Genomic DNA, 23,875 nt, shown 5'->3' on the forward strand with positions numbered 1-23,875 from the left:
GTGGGACAGAGAGTGGTGGGACAGAGAGTGTTAGTGGGACAGAGAGTGGTGGGACAGAGAGTGTTAGTGGGACAGAGAGTGGTGGGACAGAAAGTGTTAGTGGGACAGAGAGTATTGGGACAGAGAGTGTTGGGACAGAGAGAGGTTTTAATGGGACAGAGAGTGTTAATGGGACAGAGAGTGTTGGACAGAGAGTGTTAATGGGACAGAGAGTGTTAGTGGGACAGAGAGTGTTGGACAGAGAGTGTTAATGGGACAGAGAGTGTTAGTGGGACAGAGAGAGGTTTTAATGGGACAGAGTGTTGGACAGATGTCCCTCTCCCCTGTATATTTGTGTTTCTGTATTTTTGTATTTCTCTGATTTCCACTTTCAGAAACTCAAACGAGTAAAAGGTGATTCGTGTTGAACGCGATCCTTTGAACCGTTTTCTTTTTGGAAAGACGGGAAACCAGGAGATTTTTCTCAAGTTTTTAATTGATTTCAGGGCGTTTAGTCTCAAATATTCGGGAGATTGTTGGAAGTGAAGAGGAGGGTCTGGAACATCTGGGGGTCACCAGATGTGAAGCGGATTCAGGACTTTGCCCCCCGGGTTTGTGAGTCCGGGATATAAATAGAATCCAGTGCCGTGATCCCAATATATCCAGCTGTGGGCACCGAACACCTGGCCAGCGGTTTCTATCTCTAGGATCTGATTGTGGGAACCGGAGGAATCTCCCGGTCTCTCCCGATTTCCCGGTCTCTCCCGATTTTCCCGGTGTTTCCCGATTTTCCCGGTCTCTCCCGATTTTCCCGGTGTTTCCCGATTTCCCGGTGTTTCCCGGTTTTCCCGGTCTCTCCCGATTTTCCGGTCTCTCCCGGTTTTCCCAGTGTTTCCCGGTCTCTCCCGGTTTCCCGGTGTGAAGTGCACGGATTTTCCTCGGCGATTTGTTGCCGGTTCTTTGGATTGAATTCGCTCCGAGAAACGGCCGCTCGCTGGACCCGGGCTTTAAACCAGTGTCGATCTGACAGCGGGTGAGTGGAGGAGCAGGACTGAAGGACACAGACTCTCCCAGAGCGTGTACACAGAGACCCCCAGGCTCCCAGAGTGTGTACACAGAGACCCCGGGCTCCCAGAGAGTGTACACAGAGACCCCGGGCTCCCAGAGCGTGTACACAGAGACCCCCAGGCTCCCAGAGTGTGTACACAGAGACCCCGGGCTCCCAGAGTGTGTACACAGAGACCCCGGGCTCCCAGAGTGTGTACACAGAGACCCCCAGGCTCCCAGAGTGTGTACACAGAGACCCCGGGCTCCCAGAGTGTGTACACAGAGACCCCGGGCTCCCAGAGCGTGTACACAGAGACCCCGGGCTCCCAGAGTGTGTACACAGAGACCCCGGGCTCCCAGAGAGTGTACACAGAGACCCCGGGCTCCCAGAGCGTGTACACAGAGACCCCGGGCTCCCAGAGCGTGTACACAGAGACCCCGGGCTCCCAGAGCGTGTACACAGATACCCCCCTTGGCTTCCAGAGCGTGTACACAGAGACCCCCCTTGGCTTCCAGAGCGTGTACACAGAGACCCCGGGCTCCCAGAGTGTGTACACAGAGACCCCCAGGCTCCCAGAGCGTGTACACAGAGACCCCCAGGCTCCCAGAGCGTGTACACAGAGACCCCCGGGCTCCCAGAGCGTGTACTCAGAGACCCCCGGGCTCCCAGAGCGTGTACGCAGAGACCCCCGGGCTCCCAGAGCGTGTACGCAGAGACCCCCGGGCTCCCAGAGTGTGTACACAGAGACCCCAAGCTCCCAGAGCGTGTACACAGAGACCCCCTGGGCTCCCAGAGCGTGTACACAGAGAATCCCCTGGGCTCCCAGAGCGTGTACACAGAGACCCCGAGCTCCCAGAGCGTGTACACAGAGACCCCCCTGGGCTTCCAGAGCGTGTACACAGAGACTCCGGGCTCCCAGAGTGTGTACACAGAGACCCCCAGGCTCCCAGAGCGTGTACACAGAGACCCCCGGGCTCCCAGAGCGTGTACACAGAGACCCCCGGGCTCCCAGAGCGTGTACGCAGAGACCCCCGGGCTCCCAGAGCGTGTACGCAGAGACCCCCCTGGGCTCCCAGAGTGTGTACACAGAGACCCCGGGCTCCCAGAGCGTGTACACAGAGACCCCCTGGGCTCCCAGAGCGTGTACACAGAGAACCCCCTGAGCTTCCAGAGCGTGTACACAGAGACCCCGAGCTCCCAGAGCGTGTACACAGAGACCCCCCCTGGGCTTCCAGAGCGTGTACACAGAGACCCCGGGCTCCCAGAGTGTGTACACAGAGACCCCCAGGCTCCCAGAGCGTGTACACAGAGACCCCCAGGCTCCCAGAGCGTGTACACAGAGACCCCCGGGCTCCCAGAGCGTGTACACAGAGACCCCCGGGCTCCCAGAGCGTGTACGCAGAGACCCCCGGGCTCCTAGAGCGTGTACACAGAGACCCCCCTGGGCTTCCAGAGCGTGTACACAGAGACCCCGGGCTCCCAGAGTGTGTACACAGAGACCCCCAGGCTCCCAGAGCGTGTACACAGAGACCCCCAGGCTCCCAGAGCGTGTACACAGAGACCCCCGGGCTCCCAGAGCGTGTACACAGAGACCCCCGGGCTCCCAGAGCGTGTACGCAGAGACCCCCGGGCTCCCAGAGCGTGTACGCAGAGACCCCCGGGCTCCCAGAGCGTGTACGCAGAGACCCCCGGGCTCCCAGAGCGTGTACACAGAGACCCCCCTGGGCTCCCAGAGTGTGTACACAGAGACCCCGAGCTCCCAGAGCGTGTACACAGAGACCCCCTGGGCTCCCAGAGCGTGTACACAGAGAACCCCCTGGGCTCCCAGAGCGTGTACACAGAGACCCCGAGCTCCCAGATCGTGTACACAGAGACCCCCCTGGGCTTCCAGAGCGTGTACACAGAGACCCCGGGCTCCCAGAGTGTGTACACAGAGACCCCCAGGCTCCCAGAGCGTGTACACAGAGACCCCCGGGCTCCCAGAGCGTGTACGCAGAGACCCCCGGGCTCCCAGAGCGTGTACGCAGAGACCCCCGGGCTCCCAGAGCGTGTACACAGAGACCCCCCTGGGCTCCCAGAGTGTGTACACAGAGACCCCGGGCTCCCAGAGCGTGTACACAGAGACCCCCTGGGCTCCCAGAGCGTGTACACAGAGAACCCCCTGGGCTTCCAGAGCGTGTACACAGAGACCCCGAGCTCCCAGAGCGTGTACACAGAGACCCCCCCTGGGCTTCCAGAGCGTGTACACAGAGACCCCGGGCTCCCAGAGTGTGTACACAGAGACCCCCAGGCTCCCAGAGCGTGTACACAGAGACCCCCAGGCTCCCAGAGCGTGTACACAGAGACCCCCGGGCTCCCAGAGCGTGTACACAGAGACCCCCGGGCTCCCAGAGCGTGTACACAGAGACCCCCGGGCTCCCAGAGCGTGTACGCAGAGACCCCCGGGCTCCTAGAGCGTGTACACAGAGACCCCCCTGGGCTTCCAGAGCGTGTACACAGAGACCCCGGGCTCCCAGAGTGTGTACACAGAGACCCCCAGGCTCCCAGAGCGTGTACACAGAGACCCCCAGGCTCCCAGAGCGTGTACACAGAGACCCCCGGGCTCCCAGAGCGTGTACGCAGAGACCCCCGGGCTCCCAGAGCGTGTACACAGAGACCCCCCGCCCCGGGCTCCCAGAGTGTGTACACAGAGACCCTGGGCTGGGGAGAGGCTGGGAGAGGGGGAGAGGCTGAGCGAGGGGGAGACGCTGGGAGAGGAGGAGAGGCTGATTGTGGAGGAGAGGCTGGGAGAGGGGGAAAGGGTGGGAGTGGGGGAGAGGCTGAGCGAGGGGGTGAGGCTGGGAGAGGAGGAGAGGCTGGGAGAGGGGGAGAGGGGCTGGGAGAGGGGGAGAGGCTGAGCGAGGGGGAGAGGGGCTGGGAGAGGGTGAGAGGCTGGGAGAGGGGGAGAGGCTGAGCGAGGGGGAGAGGCTGAGCGAGGGGGAGAGGCTGGGAGAGGAGGAGGGGCTGGGAGAGGGGGAGAGGCTGAGCGAGGGGAGAGGGGCTGGGAGAGGGGGAGAGGCTGAGCGAGGAGGAGGGGCTGGGAGAGGGGGAGAGGGGCTGGGAGAGGGGGAGAGGCTGAGCGAGGGGGAGAGGGGCTGGGAGAGGGGGAGAGGCTGGGAGAGGGGGAGAGGCTGAGTGAGGAGGAGGGGCTGGGAGAGGGGGAGAGGCTGAGCGAGGAGGAGGGGCTGGGAGAGGGGGAGAGGGGCTGGGAGAGGAGGAGAGGCTGAGCGAGGGGGAGAGGCATAATCATCTATTTTGCTTGTGATGTATTTATTCTCTAAAGGGGATTGTGTAAATGCTCTCAGCTCTTTGGTTGTGAGCTTGGAGTTAACTCACTGGTTGGAGTCTCGTTCCTCTCTTTCAGGTAGGAGCTGTGGAGATTGTAACAGCAATGTAACATTTAAAGGATGGAGTGTTCCTGGAAAACTGTCCTGCTCCTGGTCTGTGCTTCATTAGGGATTCAGTACACAGCCATCCGATCTTTAACAGCCACCATCTCCTCCCACTGCCATGGCACAGAGACTGGGACACACTGTCACTCACACCAGCAAGGTAACAGGGAGTAGGATCAGTGGGAATGAGGCTGTAGGCATGGGGCTGCGGGGAGAGGGGCTGGGGGGAGTGGGGCTGGGGGGAGTGGGGCTGGGGGGAGTGGGGCTGCGGGGAGGGGGGCTGCGGGGAGAGGGGCTATGGGGAGTGGGGCTGGGGGGAGTGGGGCTGGGGGGAGTGGGGCTGGGGGGAGTGGGGCTATGGGGAGAGGGGCTGTGGGGAGTGGGGCTGCGGGGAGGGGGGCTGCGGGGAGTAGGGCTGCGAGGAGGGGGGCTATGGGAGTAGGGCTGATTCCCTGCGTTAACTGTCTCTAGGCTGGGAGCTGGATGCTGTATCTTTACACTGTGTTGGATACAATGATGCCGGATTGGGCAGAATGCTATAGTTGGACTTATGCCAGGTATTTCTGATTGAAAAGGTCAGACTCTGAGTTATAGGTTCAGGGGGAGGGGGTTCAGCATCTAATCAAAGTAATCAGATTGGTCACAGATCAGTGTAAATAAATGTTGGCCATCGATGAAATGATCTCACCCGTGGGAAATTGCTGACTCTCTGGTACTGGGGAGTTATAGAGGGTTAATCCCTGATCAAATGTACCGACAGATTAAACTGCCGACCATCTACAATCCTGCTCCATACACTTGCCGTTAACTGTAATGTTCACTTGCTCGAGACACTATTTGCTGAATATTCCCATCAGTTTTTTAATGTAATTTTTTTTACGCAGCGAGTTGTTCTGATCTGGAATGCACTGCCTGAAAGGGCGGTGGAAGCAGATTCAATAATAACTCTCAAAAGGGAATTGGATAAATAGAACCATAGAATCTTGTAGCACAGCAGGAGGCCATTCTGCCCACCGTGCCTGTGCTGGCTCTTTGAGCCCTGCACATTGTTCCTTCTATGTTCCTGTGGAAAAAAGGTCCAATTTTTGAGTCTTTCTCCATAACTACAACTTCTCATTTCTAGTATCATTGTGTGAATCTTCACTGTGACCTTTCCCATTGGGCAGACCATTTGCGTACGGTCAGCCTCACTTCACTTCTCCGAGTGTAGAAGATTGAGGGGAGATCTAATTGAGGTGTTTAAGATGATGAAAGGATTTGATAGGGTCGATCGAGAGAAACTCAAGAGTGGGATAAACCTGAGGGAAAAGATGTGCAAATTTTTCCTGCACTGTAGATAAGGTTTCACCGTTTGTCGATCGTACGGTTGTACTTTTCTAGTAGTGTTTCTTGTTACTGCTGTGGATCAGGGGCTCAGTTCCAAGATTGGCACAGGTGCATGTCGGCAATCATTGTTTTGTTTGAGTCCATGACTTGCACTTGTAATGTATATCTGTGTCACTCCACTGGCTCCAAGTTAGAACTGTGTACACAAACCTTGGCACAGTGAGAGGAGCCTAATATATGTGTGACTGTAATGAGTGCGTGTGTGCTGACTACAATCAGACAGCTGCTCTCAGCTTTCAAACAAAAGCCTAAAAATATAAACATGCTGTGTTCGTTTGCCAGTCTTCTTGATATAAAATTGTAATTAATAAATTTTGTATTGAGTTTGAAATTTTTGTTAATTATTTAGTCAGCCGCGCTAATGTTCCACTGAAGTCTATTTATGTTTAGAAGATTTTTTTTAAAGATTCCAAGCTGTTCACTAGTCTCCAATCAGCTTTTCTTCCCCCAAATAAAATTCTACAGCATGAGGATTGCATGCAGGGCACTGGATGGTGCGACAGATCACTGCAAGAGTGGGTTCACTGATTCCACACTCCGAGAGGGGAACTGCACGAACCACGGGCAGAGAGTCAGCCCCTCACTGTTGTCATCCTGTCTCTGACTCACATTCTCTCGGAGTTTGGCTCCCACTGGGATCACTGAATTTACCCTACGGTTGTTTCATATTTGGGTTTTGAACCAAACCTGGACAAAAGGAATGAGGATTTGTTTCTCTCCCCCAGCTTTTTATGTTTTATGTGAAATGAGTTCAGCATCAGCCCAGTTTGTACAGGATTACTAATGGATCAATTAGTACTAACCTCACCTAGTTCCATTCTTATCCATCCAGTCGTAGTCATAGAGTCATAGAGTTATACAGCACGGATAGAGGCCCTTCGGCCCATCGTGTCCGCGCCGGCCATCAAGCCCTGTCTAATCTAATCCCATATTCCAGCATTTGGTCCGTAGCCTTGTATGCTATGGCATTTCAAGTGCTCATCCAAATGCTTCTTGAATGTTGTGAGGGTTCCTGCCTCCACAACCCTTTCAGGCAGTGAGTTCCAGACTCCAACCACCCTCTGGGTGAAAAAGTTCTTTCTCAAATCCCCTCTAAACCTCCCGCCTTTTACCTTGAATCTATGCCCCCTTGTTATAGAACCCTCAACGAAGGGAAAAAGCTCCTTAGTATCCATCCTATCTGTGCCCCTCATAATTTTGTACACCTCAATCATGTCCCCCCTCAGCCTCCTCTGCTCCAAGGAAAACAAACCCAATCTTCCCAGTCTCTCTTCATAGCTGAAGCGCTCCAGCCCTGGTAACATCCTGGTGAATCTCCTCTGCACCCTCTCCAAAGCGATCACATCCTTCCTGTAGTGTGGCGACCAGAACTGCACACAGTACTCCAGCTGTGGCCTAACCAGTGTTTTATACAGCTCCATCATAACCTCCTTGCTCTTATATTCTATGCCTTGGCTAATAAAGGCAAGTATCGCATATGCCTTCTTTACCACCTTATCTACCTGTTCCGCCGCCTTCAGGGATCTGTGAACTTGCACACCAAGATCCCTCTGACCCTCTGTCTTGCCTAGGGTCCTCCCATTCATTGTGTATTCCCTTGCCTTGTTAGTCCCTCCAAAGTGCTCCAGTCTTGCCCCTCCCTCAACCATGTCTCTGTGACAGCAACAATATCATACTCCCATGTGTTTATCAACACCTTCAGTTCATCCACCTTATTCGCAAGACTCCTTGCATTAAAATAGATGCCATCCAGCCTTGCCCTTACATATTTGCCCTGTCTTCCAAGCTGACTTGTTTTTTTCTCTATATTTGGCTGCACATCACCCCCTATTGTAGCTCCACTCTGTATCCCATCCCCCTGCCAAGTTAGTTTAAACCCCCCCCAACAGTGCTAGCAAACCTCCCCGCAAGGATATTTGTCCCGCTCTGGTTCAGGTGCAACCCGTCCGACTTGTACAAGTCATAGAGTCTCCTGCAATCGCTTCTCTTCCTGCTCCTGCACCGTGACCTCGAGTCCCCCAAGGATCTATTCTTGGCCCTCTCCTATTTCTCATTTCCACGCTGCCCCTCGGCAACAACATCTAAAAACACAACGTCAGGTTTCACATGTACGCTGACGACACCCAGCTCTACCTCACCACTACCTCTCTCGACCCCTCCACTGTCTCTCATTTGTCACACCACTTGTCCGACATCCAGTCCTGGGTGCGCAAAAATTTCCTCCAACTAAATATTGGGAAACCTCTAAACTTCTCCGCCTCTCTCTCCTTCTTTAAGACGCTCCATCAAACCAAGCATTTGGTCACCCCTAATATCTCCTTCTTTGGCTCAGTGTCAATTTTTGTCTGATTTACGCTCCTGTGAAGCGCCATGGGGACGTTTTACCAGGTTAAAGGCGCTATATAAATGCAAGTTGTTGTTGTTGAGTTGGAGTTGTGTACAGAGGAGCTTCGCCTGGGGGGGCTGAATCATTTTGGACTTTATCTGTAAGGCCTGTACAGGATTTTGTTCTAATCTATGGAAAGATATTGCTGCAGCATTAATTTTGGATTAGAAGGGGTTAACTCCCAAAGCCATCAGAATTGGAGTCCAGACTGTTGCTATAGTAATTATAATGCTAATTAAGAAACAATGGGAGTGGTTGAAAATAACCTCTAGCATTTCACACCATAGTGACAGATTGATCCTGGGGTCACTGTTTATTTATGCAAACTTCAGTCACTTTTAAACGATGGGTCGACCCCAGGGGTCAGTTTGCTAAAATGGTCACATCACTGAGAACCATCTTGGGCCATCAATAACGTGATCTCATTTGCTTTCAGTCAATGTGACTGGACTGCTCACTGTGAGTAACCTAGAAAGACAGTGTAGGATTTTATGACATGGCTCGGGTTTAGAAGCTGGACCCTTGGCATTGGCCTAAAGCATTCGCACAGTTACAGTTTTATTATTTTAAAACTACAACTCTACTAATGCTTTAGATAAAAGCCTACTGTCTAGTTTCTTAATGAGGAGCAGTAGGAAATGGATGGATTTCACTGTGAAAAGATTTGTGTTTAGTCATATATTTATAAAATAAACTAGTTATTGGTTTGGAATCATATCTTTTCTCACTAGACTGCATTTTAATTCACATCCATAAAGATAGAACACAGTATGTGAGAAATTTAAGACATGATGTGTGGTAAGTGTTAATTGTATCGAGGAGAGACAATGTAAACTAAAGGGTACAATTCTAAAGGGAATGCAGGAACAGAGAGACCTGGGGGTATATGTACACAGGTCATTGAAAGTGGCAGGACAGGTTGAGAAAGCGGTTAAAAAAGCATACGGGATCCTGGCTTTATAAATAGAGGCATAGAGTACAAGAGCAAGGAAGTTATGTTGAACCTTTATAAAACACTGGTTAGACCACAGCTGGAGTATTGTGTCCAGTTCTGGACACCACACTTTGGGAAGGATGTGAAGGCCTTAGAGAGGGTGCAGAAAAGATTTACTAGAATGGTTCCAGGGATGAGGGACTTTAGTTACGTGGATAGACTGGAGAAGCTGGGGTTGTTCTCCTTAGAGAAGAGAAGGTTGAGAGGAGATTTGATAGGAGTGTTCAAAATCATGAAGGGTCTAGCAGAATATATAGAAAGAAACTCTTTCCATTGGCGGAAAGGTTGAGAACCAGAGGACACAGATTTAAGGTGATTGCAAAAGAACCAAAGGCGACATGAGGAAAAACTTTTTAACGTAGCGAGTGGTTATGATCTTGAATGCGCTGCCTGAGGGGGTGGTGGAGGCAGATTCAATCATGGCTTTCAAAAGGGAATTGGATAAATACTTGAAGGGAAAAGATTTTCAGGGCTACAGGGAAAGGGCGGGGGAATGGGGCTAACTGGATTGCTCTTGCAGAGAGCCGGCACGGACTCGACGGGCTGAATGGCCTCCTTCTGTGCTGCAACCATTCTATGATTTTATGATTCTATGTATCCATGTGATTTATATCAATTATTGTTAATTGTATTCAGTTCAATGGTGGGTATCATTGGGGACTCTCTTGTTTCCAATTATAGGAGGGAGCTTATCTAAGGGGTGCATGGTGTGTAAGGGGGATCTCTGAGAATAAAAGCTTGGAAGCAACTGAGGACGAGGCTTTAGTATTTTATCCTTCACCACCTGGCTACCCGACCTTTTACAGTAAGTGTAACAGGCTTGGGAAGAACAGGTGACTTTGGACCTATGGATCCCAAATCTCTCCACCACTGGGGGTTTTCCTCACCTCATGTCTGGGTCTGTTGGAGACTCATTGATAGAGATTTATTGCTGTGATTAGTCAATAATTCCATTATCAGTGTATCATGGGACTACCCGGATGGTAGAAGGTGAATGCGATGGACTGCGGTCGTTCCTCGTCCAGCAATTCCTATGTTCCTATGTAACACACATGGTGGGATATACAGTAGCCAATATATGCAACAAGAATTCTCTGTTACATGCTATCATGCTATCATCTAACTGGATATTGGATAGAAACAGGTGCACTCTGGATCATAGGGGACACAGGACCACTGATCAGAATGACCCGAGTCATCGAATCCAAGAGAATATCTAGTGTAAAACCCAAACATTTGCAACAAGGGCATTGGGGAACTCAAGTGTGAGGTAACAAAAGCACATCAGGGAGTCCAGCGACGGTGAGAATGAGATATAGGCAGAGACAGGGGTTGTTGCGGAGGTGGAGGTAAAGAGTCTTAAGATTTGAAGCTCAGCGCGGGGTTGGACAGGACACTGAGGTTGTGGACCTCTCTTCAACCTGAAGGAGCAGTTGAGCAGGAGGATGGAGTGAGGCAAAAGTGTGGGGTCATTGGAAGGTCTTAATGTTTGTCTATGAGGAGAGACTCGAGATACTGGAACTATTTCCACCGGAACGGAGAAGGTTAAGAGGAAATTTAATGGAGGGTTTTAAAATTATGAAGAGTTCTGATAGGGTGAATAGGGAAAGACAGTTTCCTCTGTTTGGGGAGTCAGTGATGAGGGGTCATTGATTTAAAATGATCACTGAGGGAGTCAGGAGAGGGGTTGGGTGAAATTGCTTTACACAGACGGTTGTTGGAGCCTGAAATGCTTTTTCACAGGGAGTGGTCGAAGCAAAGATCATTGCATCTTTTAAGGGAATATTTGAAGCAGATAAAGGTATAGGGACATGGGGAGAGAGTGGGGCAGTGGGATTAGTTTGGGATTGATTCAAGGCTATGGGGAGAGAGCGTGACAGTGGGATTAGTTTGGGATTGATTCAAGGCTATGGGGAGAGAGCGGGGCAGTGGGATTAGTTTGGGATTGATTCAAGGCTATGGGGAGAGAGCGGGGCAGTGGGATTAGTTTGGGATTGATACAGGGCTATGGGGAGAGAGCGGGGCAGTGGGATTAGTTTGGGATTGATTCAAGGCTATGGGGAGAGAGCGTGACAGTGGGATTAGTTTGGGATTGATTCAAGGCTATGGGGAGAGATCGGGACAGTGGGATTGGTTTGGGATTGATTCAAGGCTATGGGGAGAGAGCGGGGCAGTGGGATTAGTTTGGGATTGATACAGGGCTATGGGGAGAGAGTGGGGCAGTGGGATTAGTTTGGGATTGATACAGGGCTATGGGGAGAGAGTGGGACAGTGGGATTGGTTTGGGATTGATTCAAGGCTATGGGGAGAGAGCGGGGCAGTGGGATTAGTTTGGGATTGATACAGGGCTATGGGGAGAGAGCGGGGCAGTGGGATTAGTTTGGGATTGATACAGGGCTATGGGGAGAGAGTGGGGCAGTGGGATTAGTTTGGGATTGATACAGGGATATGGGGAGAGAGTGGGACAGTGGGATTGGTTTGGGATTGATTCAAGGCTATGGGGAGAGAGCGGGGCAGTGGGATTAGTTTGGGATTGATTCAAGGCTATGGGGAGAGAGCGGGGCAGTGGGATTAGTTTGGGATTGATTCAAGGCTATGGGGAGAGAGCGTGACAGTGGGATTAGTTTGGGATTGATTCAAGGCTATGGGGAGAGATCGGGACAGTGGGATTGGTTTGGGATTGATTCAAGGCTATGGGGAGAGAGCGGGGCAGTGGGATTAGTTTGGGATTGATACAGGGCTATGGGGAGAGAGTGGGGCAGTGGGATTAGTTTGGGATTGATACAGGGCTATGGGGAGAGAGCGGGGCAGTGGGATTAGTTTGCGATTGCTCTAGCAAAAGAGCCAACACAGACACAATGGGCCGAATGTTCCCCCTCTATGCTGTAAACCTCTGTGGTTCAAATCTAGTGTAACATTTTGTCTTGCTTTCGATGCTATTGCCTAGCTGCTAATACAGAAATTTATTTACAACATGTGAGGTTTAATTATATTTTTCCACTGTATTTACATATTCACATAATAATTATTTTATTATTCTGGTTTTAGTTATCATCCTCTGTTGTGAAAATGCAATTGTTTTTGAATTATCTTTGCACCAAGAGAGGAACCAGGGAAAGTATTTCAACATCCAGACTCCAGTTTTATATTTGAGATTGCAATGAAAGGTGATTGACAAAATAATGTAACTATTTCAATTGCCCTTTCACCACGAATAATGCTTTTTCCAGTAATTACTGGTAATTATTTTATAATTTTGCTAGTTCCAGTTATGGCTAAATGCATTCACAAGATGTCACGCAGGTGCAAAGTTGTATTGTTTAAACCAAAACCATGAAGTTAGCAGTACACAGCCATCTGCAGAGGGATTGATTCAGGACTTAAATAAAGGCTTGGACCAGTGGAAGGATTATTACAAAGCAGATGTGAGAGAGTGACGATTACAGGAAATCCCTATCTCAAAGCAGGTTTGAAGATTATCTGCTTTCTGCTGTTAACCTCAAGAAATCTGCACCTTGTCAAAATTGGTCAGCAACCACAGGTTTTAAATGACCCCGTGCTTGTCTTTATTCGAGGTATTAAAGTAATTTGGGAAGTTGGGGTGTGCAGTGATGGTACTGTGACGGAGATTGTGTGGCCCATGTTTGGGATCGAGGCCTGATTCCATTGAACGGACAGGATTATTCTAATGGTGTTGTAGAAATCGATGCTCTGCACCTGTGCCTCATTATCTGTACCTGCTCCATGGAATCATAGAATGATACAGCTTAGGAGGCCATTCGGCCCATTGTGCCTGTGCCTCTTTATCTGTACCCGCCCCAAGAATGGTTCATTGTCACTGCCTGAGCTGCATGTGGAAATGCTCAGTCAGTGCAGCCACTTACTAATCACAACTCATTCCATTTTGGCCAAAATTAACCAGATGTGGTAACTTTAACTATTTGTGTGCTGTGCCGCATAGAAGGGGTGCCGGCATGTTTCGAGATGTTACAGCGTATCGAACCAGCTGGACGAGATGACCCACTGACCTGATTTTGGAGTTATCCGTGGTCGCACTCAATGGATGTTTAGCCCCTGCAGCCCAAGAACCTGCACCTTTTCCCTGCTCTGCCCTTCCAGCGATGCATACTTATAGAATCATAGAATCATACAGCATAGAAAGAGGTCATTCGGCCCATCGTGACTGTGCCAGCCCTTTGAAAGAGCTATCCAATTATTCCCATTCCCTCTGCTCTTTCCTCATAGCCCTGCAGATTTTTCCCCTTCAAGTATTTATCCAATTCCCTTTTGAAAGTTATTATTGAATCTGCTTCCACCGCCCTTTCAGGCAGCGCATTCCAGATCAGAACAACTCAATGCGTAAAAAAATGTTTCCTCATCTCCCCTCTGGTTCTTTTGCCAATTATCATAAACCCGAGCCTCTGGTTACCGACCCTCCTGCCACTGGAAACAATTTCTCCTTATTTTTACCTGAGGGACGAAGAATTCCCACCAGCAGCTATTTGTCTATTGGACGATGTAGTTTAACACTGAGCAGCTCAACTCTCCCAATACTGGATATTACCACCCAGGGACAATCGGCTCCTAACTTTATTTACCAACAAACAGCAACACGAGGTACAGCAAAATCAGCACATACTAAAAGTGTGGCATAAACACAGAGAGTGTCCTTATTGGGTTAATTAGCCGCAGTAAGGACAGCTCCTGATTTAGTTCCAGAGTCCGTTTTATTCAGGTGTCTATCTACACCATTACAGTTACTGCTGTTCAGAGTAATTTGTTGGCTGGGCAGCACTTTGGGAAATGTGAAAAATGCGACATAAATAGGAAGATAGGGATTGCTGTACAGAAAAAGACCGCAGTCCATCGAGTTCACCTTCTACCATCCTGATGGTCACTGATTCAACGAGAATGGAGTTGTTGACTAAATGCACCATGTTTCTTTCTTCTGATAATTTGTGGCTGGCACGAGAAAAAGGAGGGAGGCATTCAAGGGGGAGATTCAAAGGGGGAGATTCAAGGGGTTCAGAGTAAACATGTTTCCCCAAAGGGTGGGACTGTCAAATCTAGAGCCCCCTGGATGACAAGGAGCACACAGGGTAAGATAAGGCAAAAAAAGGGAAGCCTATGTCAGACACCGAGAACTCAATACTGGAGAAAGCCTAGAGGAGCATAGAAAGTGCAGGGGTGAAATTAAAAAGGAAATTAGGAAAGCAAAGAGAGGGCATGAAAAAATATTGGCAAATAAAATCAAGGAAAACCCAAAAATGTTTTATAAATACATAAAGAGCAAGAGGATCACTAAGGAAAGAGTAGGGCCTATTAGAGACCAAAAAGGTAACCTATGTGTAGAGGCGGAAGATGTTGGTATGTTTATTAATGAATACTTTGTGTCTGTCTTTGTAAAAGAGAGGGACGATGCAGAGATTGTAGTTAAGGAGGAGGAGTGTGAAATATTAGATGGGATAAACATAGTGAGAGAGGAAGTATTAAGGGGATTAGCATCTTTGAAAGTAGATAAATCACCAGACCCGGATGAAATGTATCCCAGACTACTAAGAGAAACAAGGGAGGAAATAACGGAGGCTCTGACCATCATTTTCCAATCCTCACTGGATACAGGCGTGGTGCCGGAGGATTGGAGGACGGCTAACGTTATACCATTGTTTAAAAAGGGAGAGAGGGATAGACCGAGTAATTACGGGCCAGTCAGCCTAACCTCGGTGGTGGGCAAATTATTGGAATTGATTCTGAGGGCCAGCATAAATCGTCATTTAGAAAGGCACGGAGTAATCAAGGACAGTCAGCACGGATTTGTTAAGGGGAGGTCGTGTCTGACTAACTTGATTGGATTTTTTGAGCAGGAGGGTCGATGAGGGTAATGCATTTGATGTAGTCTACATGGATTTTAGCAAGGCTTTTGACAAGGTCCCACATGGCAGACTGGTCAAAAAAGTAAAAGCCCATGGGATCCAAGGGAGAGTGGCAAGTTGGATCCAAAATTGGCTCAGTGGCAGGAAGCAAAGGGTAATGGTTAACGGGTGTTTTTGTGACTGGAAGGCTGTTTCCAGTGGGGTCCCATGAGGCTTAGTACTAGGTCCCTTGCTTTTTGTGGTATATATTAATGATTTGGACTTGAATGTGGGGGGCTTGATCAAGAAGTTTGCTGATGATACAAAAATTGGCCGTGTGGTTGATAGTGAGGAGGAAAGCTGTAGACTGCAGGAAGATATCAATGGACTGGTCAGGTGGGCAGAAAAGTGGCAAATGGAATCCAATCCAGAGAAGTTTGAGGTAATGAATTTGGGGAGAGCAAACAAGGCAAGAGAATACACAATAAATGGGAGGATACTGAGAGGTGTAGAGGAAGAGAGGGACCTTGGAGTGCATGTCCACAGATCCCTGAAGGTAGCAGGACAGGTAAATAAGGTGGTTAATAAGGCAAACGGGATACTTTCCTTTATTAGCCGAGGCATAGAATATAAGAGCAGGGAGGTTATGCTGGAACTGTATAAAACATTGGTTAGGTCACAGCTTGACTGTGTACAGTTTGGGTCACATTACAGGAAAGATGTGATCGCACTAGAGAGGGTACAGAGGAGATTTACGAGGATGTTGTCAGGACTGGAGAATTTTAGCTATGAGGAAAGATTGGATAGGCTGGGGTTGTTCTCTTTGGAACAAAGGAGGCTGAGGGGAGATTTAATTGAGGTGTATAAAATTATGAGGGGCCTAGATAGAGTGGATAGGAAGGACCTATTTCCCTTAGCAGAGGGGTCAGTGACCAGGGGGCATAGATTTAAAGTAATTGGTAGAAGGATTAGAGGGGAGCTGAGGAGAATCTTTTTCACCAGAGGGTGGTGAGGGTCTGGAACTCGCTGCCTGAGAGGGTGGTAGAGGCAGAAACCCTCAACTCATTTAAAAAGTACTTGGATGTGCACCTGAAGTGTTGTAACCGACAGGGCTACGGACCAAGTGCTGGAAAGTGGGATTAAGCTGGACAGCTCTTTTTCAGCTGGCATGGTCACGATGGGCTGAACGGCCTCCTTCTGTGCCGTAACTTTCTATGATTCTATGATTTTCTATGAAAAAGTGAAGATGAAAACTGATGGATTTTCACAAAACCCAGCTGGTCGAGGATCAGGAAGCTGCTGGTCTGGGCCTGTATGGTTCACTCTTAACACCCACAGAAGTAACCTTCGTAACACACTCAATTATCAGGGATGGGAATAAATGCAGCTTGTGAGCATTGGCCACATCCTGAGAACAAATGAAAGAAATCACAAGGTCACTATTGTGCTAAACTTTCTCCCGACTCCACAATCGCTAATGATCCCACTCTCAGCTCAACCTGTCACTGTGTCAAATCCCCAAACCCAGTACTTCTGGGACGTCTCTGATTTTCAGATCAAATCAAACAGATTCTTTTACATCTTTTGAATTAGTGTAGGAGATTGCTCCAACAAATCAAAATACTTTGTGAATAAATCCAATTAAAAATCTCGATCTTGATTTACAGGAGATCAGTGGTGTGATGTGAAGATTCTATTCTCAGTGTTAATCTGCACACATAGTTACTCTGGGACTAGGCAGAGCTTCACATCACTGGACAACTGATATTTCTAAAGACCATTGCAGTTTGAATCAATGAACCCTTTCTGGTCTCAACTCAAGGATATCGTTTGAAAGTTAACGCAAAAACAAACAACACAGACTTTGTGTGATCATTAAGAGGTGAAAGATATTGTCGACGTCTGAGAGATGTGGGTCATTTATAAAGCCTATTGTTTGTAGTTGATTTTATATGAAAATTTAATGTACACATGAATGTCATAAAAATAATTGACCAGGTACAGATATAAAAATAACCGCAATTGCTAGAAATGCACAATAGGTCTATGAGTGTCGAGGGGCTAACACTCTGAGTGTAGACCCTTCATCAAACAGATCGTAAATGTGTCGATGTGTGAGTGTTCGCAGGCTATTCAACTACAGAGGGCAATTCTGTTTCAACGGACATTCCCAACACCTTGCCCTTATACAGCACCGGTATCATGGAAAAACATCCCAAGGAGCTTCACGGAGGCAGAAGGAAAAAAAGAGATATTAGGACAGGTGACCAAAAGTTGAGTCAAAGAGGTGGGCTTTAAGGAGGGAGGTGGGGAGGGGGAGAGGCTTAGGGAGGGAATCGCAGAGTGTGGGGCCCAGGCAACTGAAGGCACGGCCACCAAGGATGAGGTGAAGGGAGGGGGATGCACAAGAGGCCGGAATTGGAGGAGTGCAGAGATCTCGGAGGGTTGTAGGTCTGGAGCAGGTCACAGAGATAGGGAGGGGCGAGGCCATGGAGGGATTTAAAATGAGGATAAAAGTTTAAAAGCTGAGGTAATGCTAACTTTAACAATGACTCAAATCCTCCTGAGAATCTCCAACACGCAGATGTGATTGGATATTGGAATGTCCCATGATGCAATTGAAGTCTGCCAGTGATCGGTGTGACAGTGATCGGTGTGACAGTGATTGGTGTGACCAGTGATCAGTGTGACAGTGATCGGTGTGACAGTGATTGGTGTGACCAGTGATCGGTGTGACAGTGATCGGTGTGACCAGTGATCGGTGTGACAGTGATCGGTGTGACAGTGATCGGTGTGACCAGCGATAGGTGTGACCAGTGATTGGTGTGACAGTGATTGGTGTGACAAGTGATCGGTGTGACCAGCGATTGGTGTGACAGTGATTGGTGTGACCAGTGATAGGTGTGACAGTGATTGGTGTGACAGTGATTGGTGTGACAGTGATTGGTGTGACAAGTGATCGGTGTGACCAGCGATTGGTGTGACAGTGATTGGTGTGACCAGCGATAGGTGTGACAGTGATTGGTGTGACCAGCGATAGGTGTGACAGTGATCGGTGTGACAGTGATCGGTGTGACCAGCGATAGGTGTGACAGTGATTGGTGTGACAGTGATTGGTGTGACCAGCGATAGGTGTGACAGTGATTGGTGTGACAGTGATTGGTGTGACAGTGATCGGTGTGACCAGCGATAGGTGTGACAGTGATCGGTGTGACAGTGATCGGTGTGACAGTGATCGGTGTGACAGTGATTGGTGTGACAGTGATCGGTGTGACCAGCGATAGGTGTGACAGTGATTGGTGTGACCAGCGATAGGTGTGACAGTGATAGGTGTGACAGTGATTGGTGTGACCAGCGATAGGTGTGACAATGTGTCTCGATTGTCAGCGAGTTAGACAGAAAGCAAACCTTTAATAAAAACAGAAAATGCTGGAAGAATTCTGCAGGTCAGGCAGCATCACGGATTCTGACAAAAGGCCATTTCTCTCTCCACAGATACACCTTGACCTGCTGAGTGTTTGCAGCGTTTTCTGATGTAGTTTCAGATTTCCAGCGCCCACAGTCTTTCCCTCTCTGTTTTTGGAAGGTGGGACCTTTATTTCAGAATCCAGCCTGCGAATTCTTTGCTCTGCTCACAGATTGCGAGGATCAGCAGTTGTTCACAGAGCCATCTCCCCTCGTCTCCCTGTCTCCTCCTCCATGTCAGCAGGGCAGAGGTGCAAATGCCTGGTATTTTAAAGAGATGGAACAGGACGGGTATCTCTGTCCGCTGCTAATCTCTTCTTCCAACTTTCCCAAGACAGTCAATGTGACAGTTGGTGAGACAGTGAGATGGAGGAGGGGCCTGGTGCAAAATCTAGATTCCATTCTTGGTGTCTGTTGCACTGAACTCCAGTCCCACTGGAGTCGCTGCCTCACAAACCAAGGTTACACTGATCTCCACTGACAGTCGTGCAGTCAATGAAATATTTCCCAAACACTGCCGGGAATAATACATCTTCAAATTCAGAATGTAGGCATTGTGTTGTGGGTAAAATATTAAAAGGGGATGTTGAAACCCTTGGAAAGGGCTGGGATGGCAGAGGGAGTCACTGTGTGCCTGTGAGAGGGAGGCTTTGCTTAGCAGATTTAGTGAAATTCTTCAAGGGAAAAACAGGCCTCGAGGATAAAAGAAAAGAAAGAGCTTGTGTTTATAAAGTGCCTTTCACAACCTCAGGAGGTCCCAAAGCATTTTACAGCCAATGATGTACTTTGAAGTGTAGTCACTGTTGTAATGTAGGAAACACAGCAGCCAATTTGCGCACAGCAAGATCCCACAAACAGCAATAAGCCCAATTCCAGAGACTTGAGCACATAATCCAGACCGACACTCCCAGTGCAGTACTGAGGGAGTGCCGCACTGTCGGAGGGTCAGTACTGAGGGAGCGCTGCACTGTCGGAGGGGTGGTACTGAGGGAGCACTGCACTGTCAGAGGGTCAGTACTGAGGGAGCGCTGCACTGTCGGAGGGGCAGTACTGAGGGAGCGCTGCACTGTCGGAGGGTCAGTGCTGAGGGAGCGCTGCACTGTCGGAGGGTCAGTACTGAGGGAGCGCTGCACTGTCGGAGGGTCAGTGCTGAGGGAGCGCTGCACTGTCGGAGGGTCAGTACTGAGGGAGCGCTGCACTGTCGGAGGGTCAGTACTGAGGTGGGAGGGTGCGGGCTGAACATGGGTCATTAGGGGCCTGCAGTATTGCGAAGGAGCCAGGAGCAGCGCTCCTGAATTAAATGGTTAACAGACGTATGATAACTAGCTGCAGGGAATGCGTGGCCCATTCATTGAGTGAGATTTTTCTCACACCGCCACCTATAAAGCAGGACTACACACTGAATCCTTTAACAGGCTGTGTCCTTTCCCCCTCTTTTGATCCAGGTCCCAGTAGCTGCTCAGAGATGTCTCAGCCACACAGGGAGCCCAGAAGTGACGATCAGGTGCGCGACAGGAAACACATCCTGATTTTTGCCACCACCAGGAGTGGGTCTTCTTTCCTGGGGCAGTTATTCAATCAGCACCCGGGCATCTTTTACCTGTTTGAGCCTCTCTATCACGTGCAGCAGGTGTTTGTGAATTCCAGCAGGATGAGGAAACTGATGGACAGACGAGCTCTGCTGGGGGCCCACAGAGACCTGCTGAGTAACCTGTATGACTGTGATCTGAATTTTCTGGAGAATTATATGAAACCCATGCCCAGGGACCACGAGACTGCGATGTTTTTCCGGAGGGGGGCCAGTAATGCCCTGTGCACCCCCCCCGTTTGCCGTTTAAACCGGGATTCAAAGGTGATGATGGAACACCTCTGTGCAAAGAGGTGCAGGTTCCTGAACCTGACCCTGGCCTCTCTCGCTTGTCAGGCCCGGTCACACGTGGCGATAAAAACTGTCAGGATTCCTGAAATCAAAGACCTGCGTTTATTGACCGAGGACCCCAGACTCAACCTGAAAATTATCCACCTGGTCCGCGATCCCAGGGGAATTCTCGCCTCACGGATGGGGACCTTCACCGATCATTTCCGCTCCTGGAAAATCTGGAACGCCACGGGCAGGAAGCCTGGCGGTGTGGATCTGTCCCAGATATCAACCACTTGCAAAGATCTCTCCAACTCGGCCCAGACCGGGAGCAGTAAACCCGCTTGGTTGAAGGGTAAGTACATGCTGGTCAGGTACGAAGAGTTGGCCAAAGACCCCTTCAAAAAGACCGCGGAGATTTACCATTTCCTCGGTCTGGATGTAGACAGTCAGGTTAAGAAATGGATACTTCAAAACACCAGGGGGACGAGCAGTCCAGCAGGGAATCACAAATACACCACCACGAGGAACTCGTCAGCCACTGCCGAGAGCTGGAGGCTCAACTTATCCTTTCAGATCGTCCAAACGGTGCAGTGTCTGTGCAACGAGACTCTGTTCCAACTGGGCTACAGGCTGGCCGATTCAGTGACTGATTTGCGCAATGTCTCCAACAGTTTAGTCGAATCCAGGACATTTCTACCCTTCCTGTAGCCACGTCCCTTGCCACCACCAGCCTGCATCTCGACCATCGACGGAGGGCTTTATCAGATGGAGCAGTGGAGCCCATGGAATGTAACTGCATGGCACTGGGGGTGGAAATTGGTGCCAGCCTGTTTTCGGGCCTGAAATGGGCGGTGTGCTGGCAGCGGGCGCCAGAGGCCGGGGGCCTGTGTCACACCCAAAATTGGGCCTCGAACCCCCATCAGCATATTGAGGGTGAGCTGCAGGCTCCAATTGGGCCGATTGGGGATTGGGAAGGAGAGAGAGGGGGGTGAGCGGGAAGGAGGGGGGCGATCAGGAGGGAGGGAGGGAGGGGGCGATTGGGGGGGAGGGAGAGGGGGCGATTAAGAGGGAGCGAGAGGGGGAGATTAGGAGGGAGACAGAGGGGGTTGAGCGGGAGGGGGGCAATTAGGAGGGAGAACGAGGGAGGTGATTAGGAGGGAGAGAGAGGGCGATCGGGAGGGAGGGAGAGGGCGATCAGGAAGGGAGGGGCGCGATCGGGGGAAGGGAGGGAGAGGGTGATCGGGGAGGGAGGGGGGCAATCAGAAGAGAGGAGTGTGATTGGGAGGGAGGGAGGGGGCGATTGGAAGGGGGGCGATCGGGAGGGAGGGGGATGATTTGGGTTCTGGTGTCCTGGCCAACCTTCCTCCTTCAACCAACACATTAAAAACTGGTCACTCATTTGTGAACTGTTTGTGGGATCTTGCTATGCTGCAGTAGCTTCCATAATAACAGTCAGTGCTCTTCAGAGTAATTGACTATATGTGAAATGTTTTGAGATGTTAAGGTGCTGTATGGAGAAAGGATTTAGCTTATGGTTTTAAACAAGGGAACTCTCAAGGAAGAACTTTGGCGATTTTACGGTTTAAATAAATCCACCATTCTGGAGAGTGACTTCTATAAGTGTATCTGATTGTTACCTTTTTTCAATTAAAAAGTATTGATATTAAAACCAATGTTTGTTTTCTTATGGCTGTGTTTTCACCAGTGATGAGTGAACAGTCTTGTGCTGATTAACTGACGGTTTTGCCTGTGAGCAGATACTGCTGGAAGTGACAGTGAAATAAATGTGTATTAGTGCAGCCTTTAGTCTAAATCTCAATGTAAAGCCTGGATAGGTCACTCATCGCTCAGCTCTGTGACATCAGTGAACGAGGGAGTTAAATGAAAATATGAGTAGATTGGACCTTCAAAGCCACTTGGTGCAATAAGCCCTCATTAAACCGTAACTAAGCTTTGGCTTTGGGTGACGTTGTGAATAAACCCTCACTCCATCCAATGAGGACCTGCAGTAACAGGACGCTGACAGTTACACATTCCTAGAAACAAAATAATTGAACTTACGTTTACAGAGCCTGGAGATACCGAGTTACACAGACCTAACTATTGCATTCACGCTGCGATATTTAGCTGCACTGCTCTCTTAGTGCCAAAGAGAGCCCTATATCTAAGTTTGCTGATGACACTGAGTGAGGTGGTACAGTAAATAGTGTCGATGGGAGCAGAAAGTGACAAAGGGACATTGAGAGATTAGTGAGTGGGCAAAACTGGGGCAGATGGAGTTTAATGTGGGGAAGTGTGAGGTCATTCACTTCGGACCTAAGAAAGATAAATCAGAGTATTTTCTAAATGGTGAGAAGCTCGGAACTGTGGAGGAGCAGAGAGATTTATGGGTCCAAGTACAGAAATCACTAAAAACTCGTGAACAGGTACAAAAAATAATTTAAAAGGCTAATGGAATGTTGACTTTTATCTAAAGAGGCTGGAATACAAAGGGGAGGAAGTGATGTTCCAGTTGTCCAGAGCTCTGGTCAGACCACATCTGGAGACTGTGTTCAGTTCTGGGCCCCGCCCCTCAGGAGGATATATTGGCCTTGGAGGGGGTGCAGTGCAGATTCACCAGAATGATACCGGGGCTAAAAGGGTTAAATTCTGAGGACAGGTTGCACAGACTGGGCTCGTATTCCCTCGAGTATAGAAGATTAAGGGGTGATCTAATTGAGGTGTTTAAGATGATTAAAGGATTTGATAGGGTCGATAGAGAGAAACTATTTCCTCTGGTGGGAGAGTCCAGAACAAGGGGGCAGAACCTTAAAATTAGAGCTCGGCCGTTCAGGGGTGATGTCAGGAAGCATTTCTTCACACAAAGGGGAGTGGAAATCTGGAACTCTCTCCCCCCAAAAAGCTGTTGAGGCTGGGGGTCAATTGAAAATTTCAAAACTGAGATTGATAGATTTTTGTTGGGTAAGGGGATTAAGGGTCACGGAACCAAGGCAGGTAAATGGAGTTGAGATACAGATCACCCATGATCTAATTGAATGGCGGAACAGGCTCGAGGGGCTGAATGGCCTTCTCCAGTTCCTATGTTCCTATGTTCCTAAACTTTTCTCTTTCAAACATTTCATCCCAGCAAAGATGTTCATGGCCCAACACTTCAAAGATAGGTACAGAGGAAGGAGACTAATCAGCCCATCAGGTTCATCCTTCCCCAGAACCCCACAGCGGATTAGAGAGTTGAATCACGAGGTATAACTTGGTGTGTGTGAGAGCCTGTACTGTTGGAGCTGGGTATTTTTATCAATGCCGAGGAATGAGAAAGCTTTGAGAATGAATGTTATCTCCTTTTGTGTTCAGTGGCCACAGTGAGCATGGAGATTCCACCTGGATACGTGAAGCAAAGTGATTTCACCAACATCGTCCCAAAGACCTAAACCTCCAATTGTACAGGAGCAGTTACTAAGCACCGCTGTGAAACT

At 49.5% G+C, this 23,875-nt stretch overlaps 1 protein-coding gene across 4 annotated transcripts in view; it reads left to right on the forward strand.

Annotated features, from left to right (window-relative positions):
• The window catches only part of si:ch73-62b13.1 (Carbohydrate sulfotransferase 1-like), a 42,585-nt gene extending 21,199 nt beyond the window's left edge, over positions 1 to 21,386 (forward strand). For 2 of the 4 annotated variants that reach the window (XM_068000009.1, XM_068000008.1), the window contains exons 2-3: positions 4,431 to 4,618; positions 19,987 to 21,386. In XM_068000009.1, coding sequence (XP_067856110.1) covers positions 4,474 to 4,618; positions 19,987 to 21,110 — 1,269 coding nt within the window. In that variant the 5' untranslated portion in view covers positions 4,431 to 4,473 and the 3' untranslated portion in view covers positions 21,111 to 21,386. Of the gene's footprint in view, positions 1 to 632; positions 1,013 to 4,430; positions 4,619 to 19,986 lie in introns of those variants that run through there. The other 2 variants (XM_068000010.1, XM_068000011.1) reach the window with 2 other exon arrangements.
• Positions 21,387 to 23,875: the final 2,489 nt, after the last annotated feature.

This window comes from Heptranchias perlo, chromosome 18, assembly GCF_035084215.1.
Source record: "Heptranchias perlo isolate sHepPer1 chromosome 18, sHepPer1.hap1, whole genome shotgun sequence".
Taxonomy (NCBI): domain Eukaryota; kingdom Metazoa; phylum Chordata; class Chondrichthyes; order Hexanchiformes; family Hexanchidae; genus Heptranchias; species Heptranchias perlo.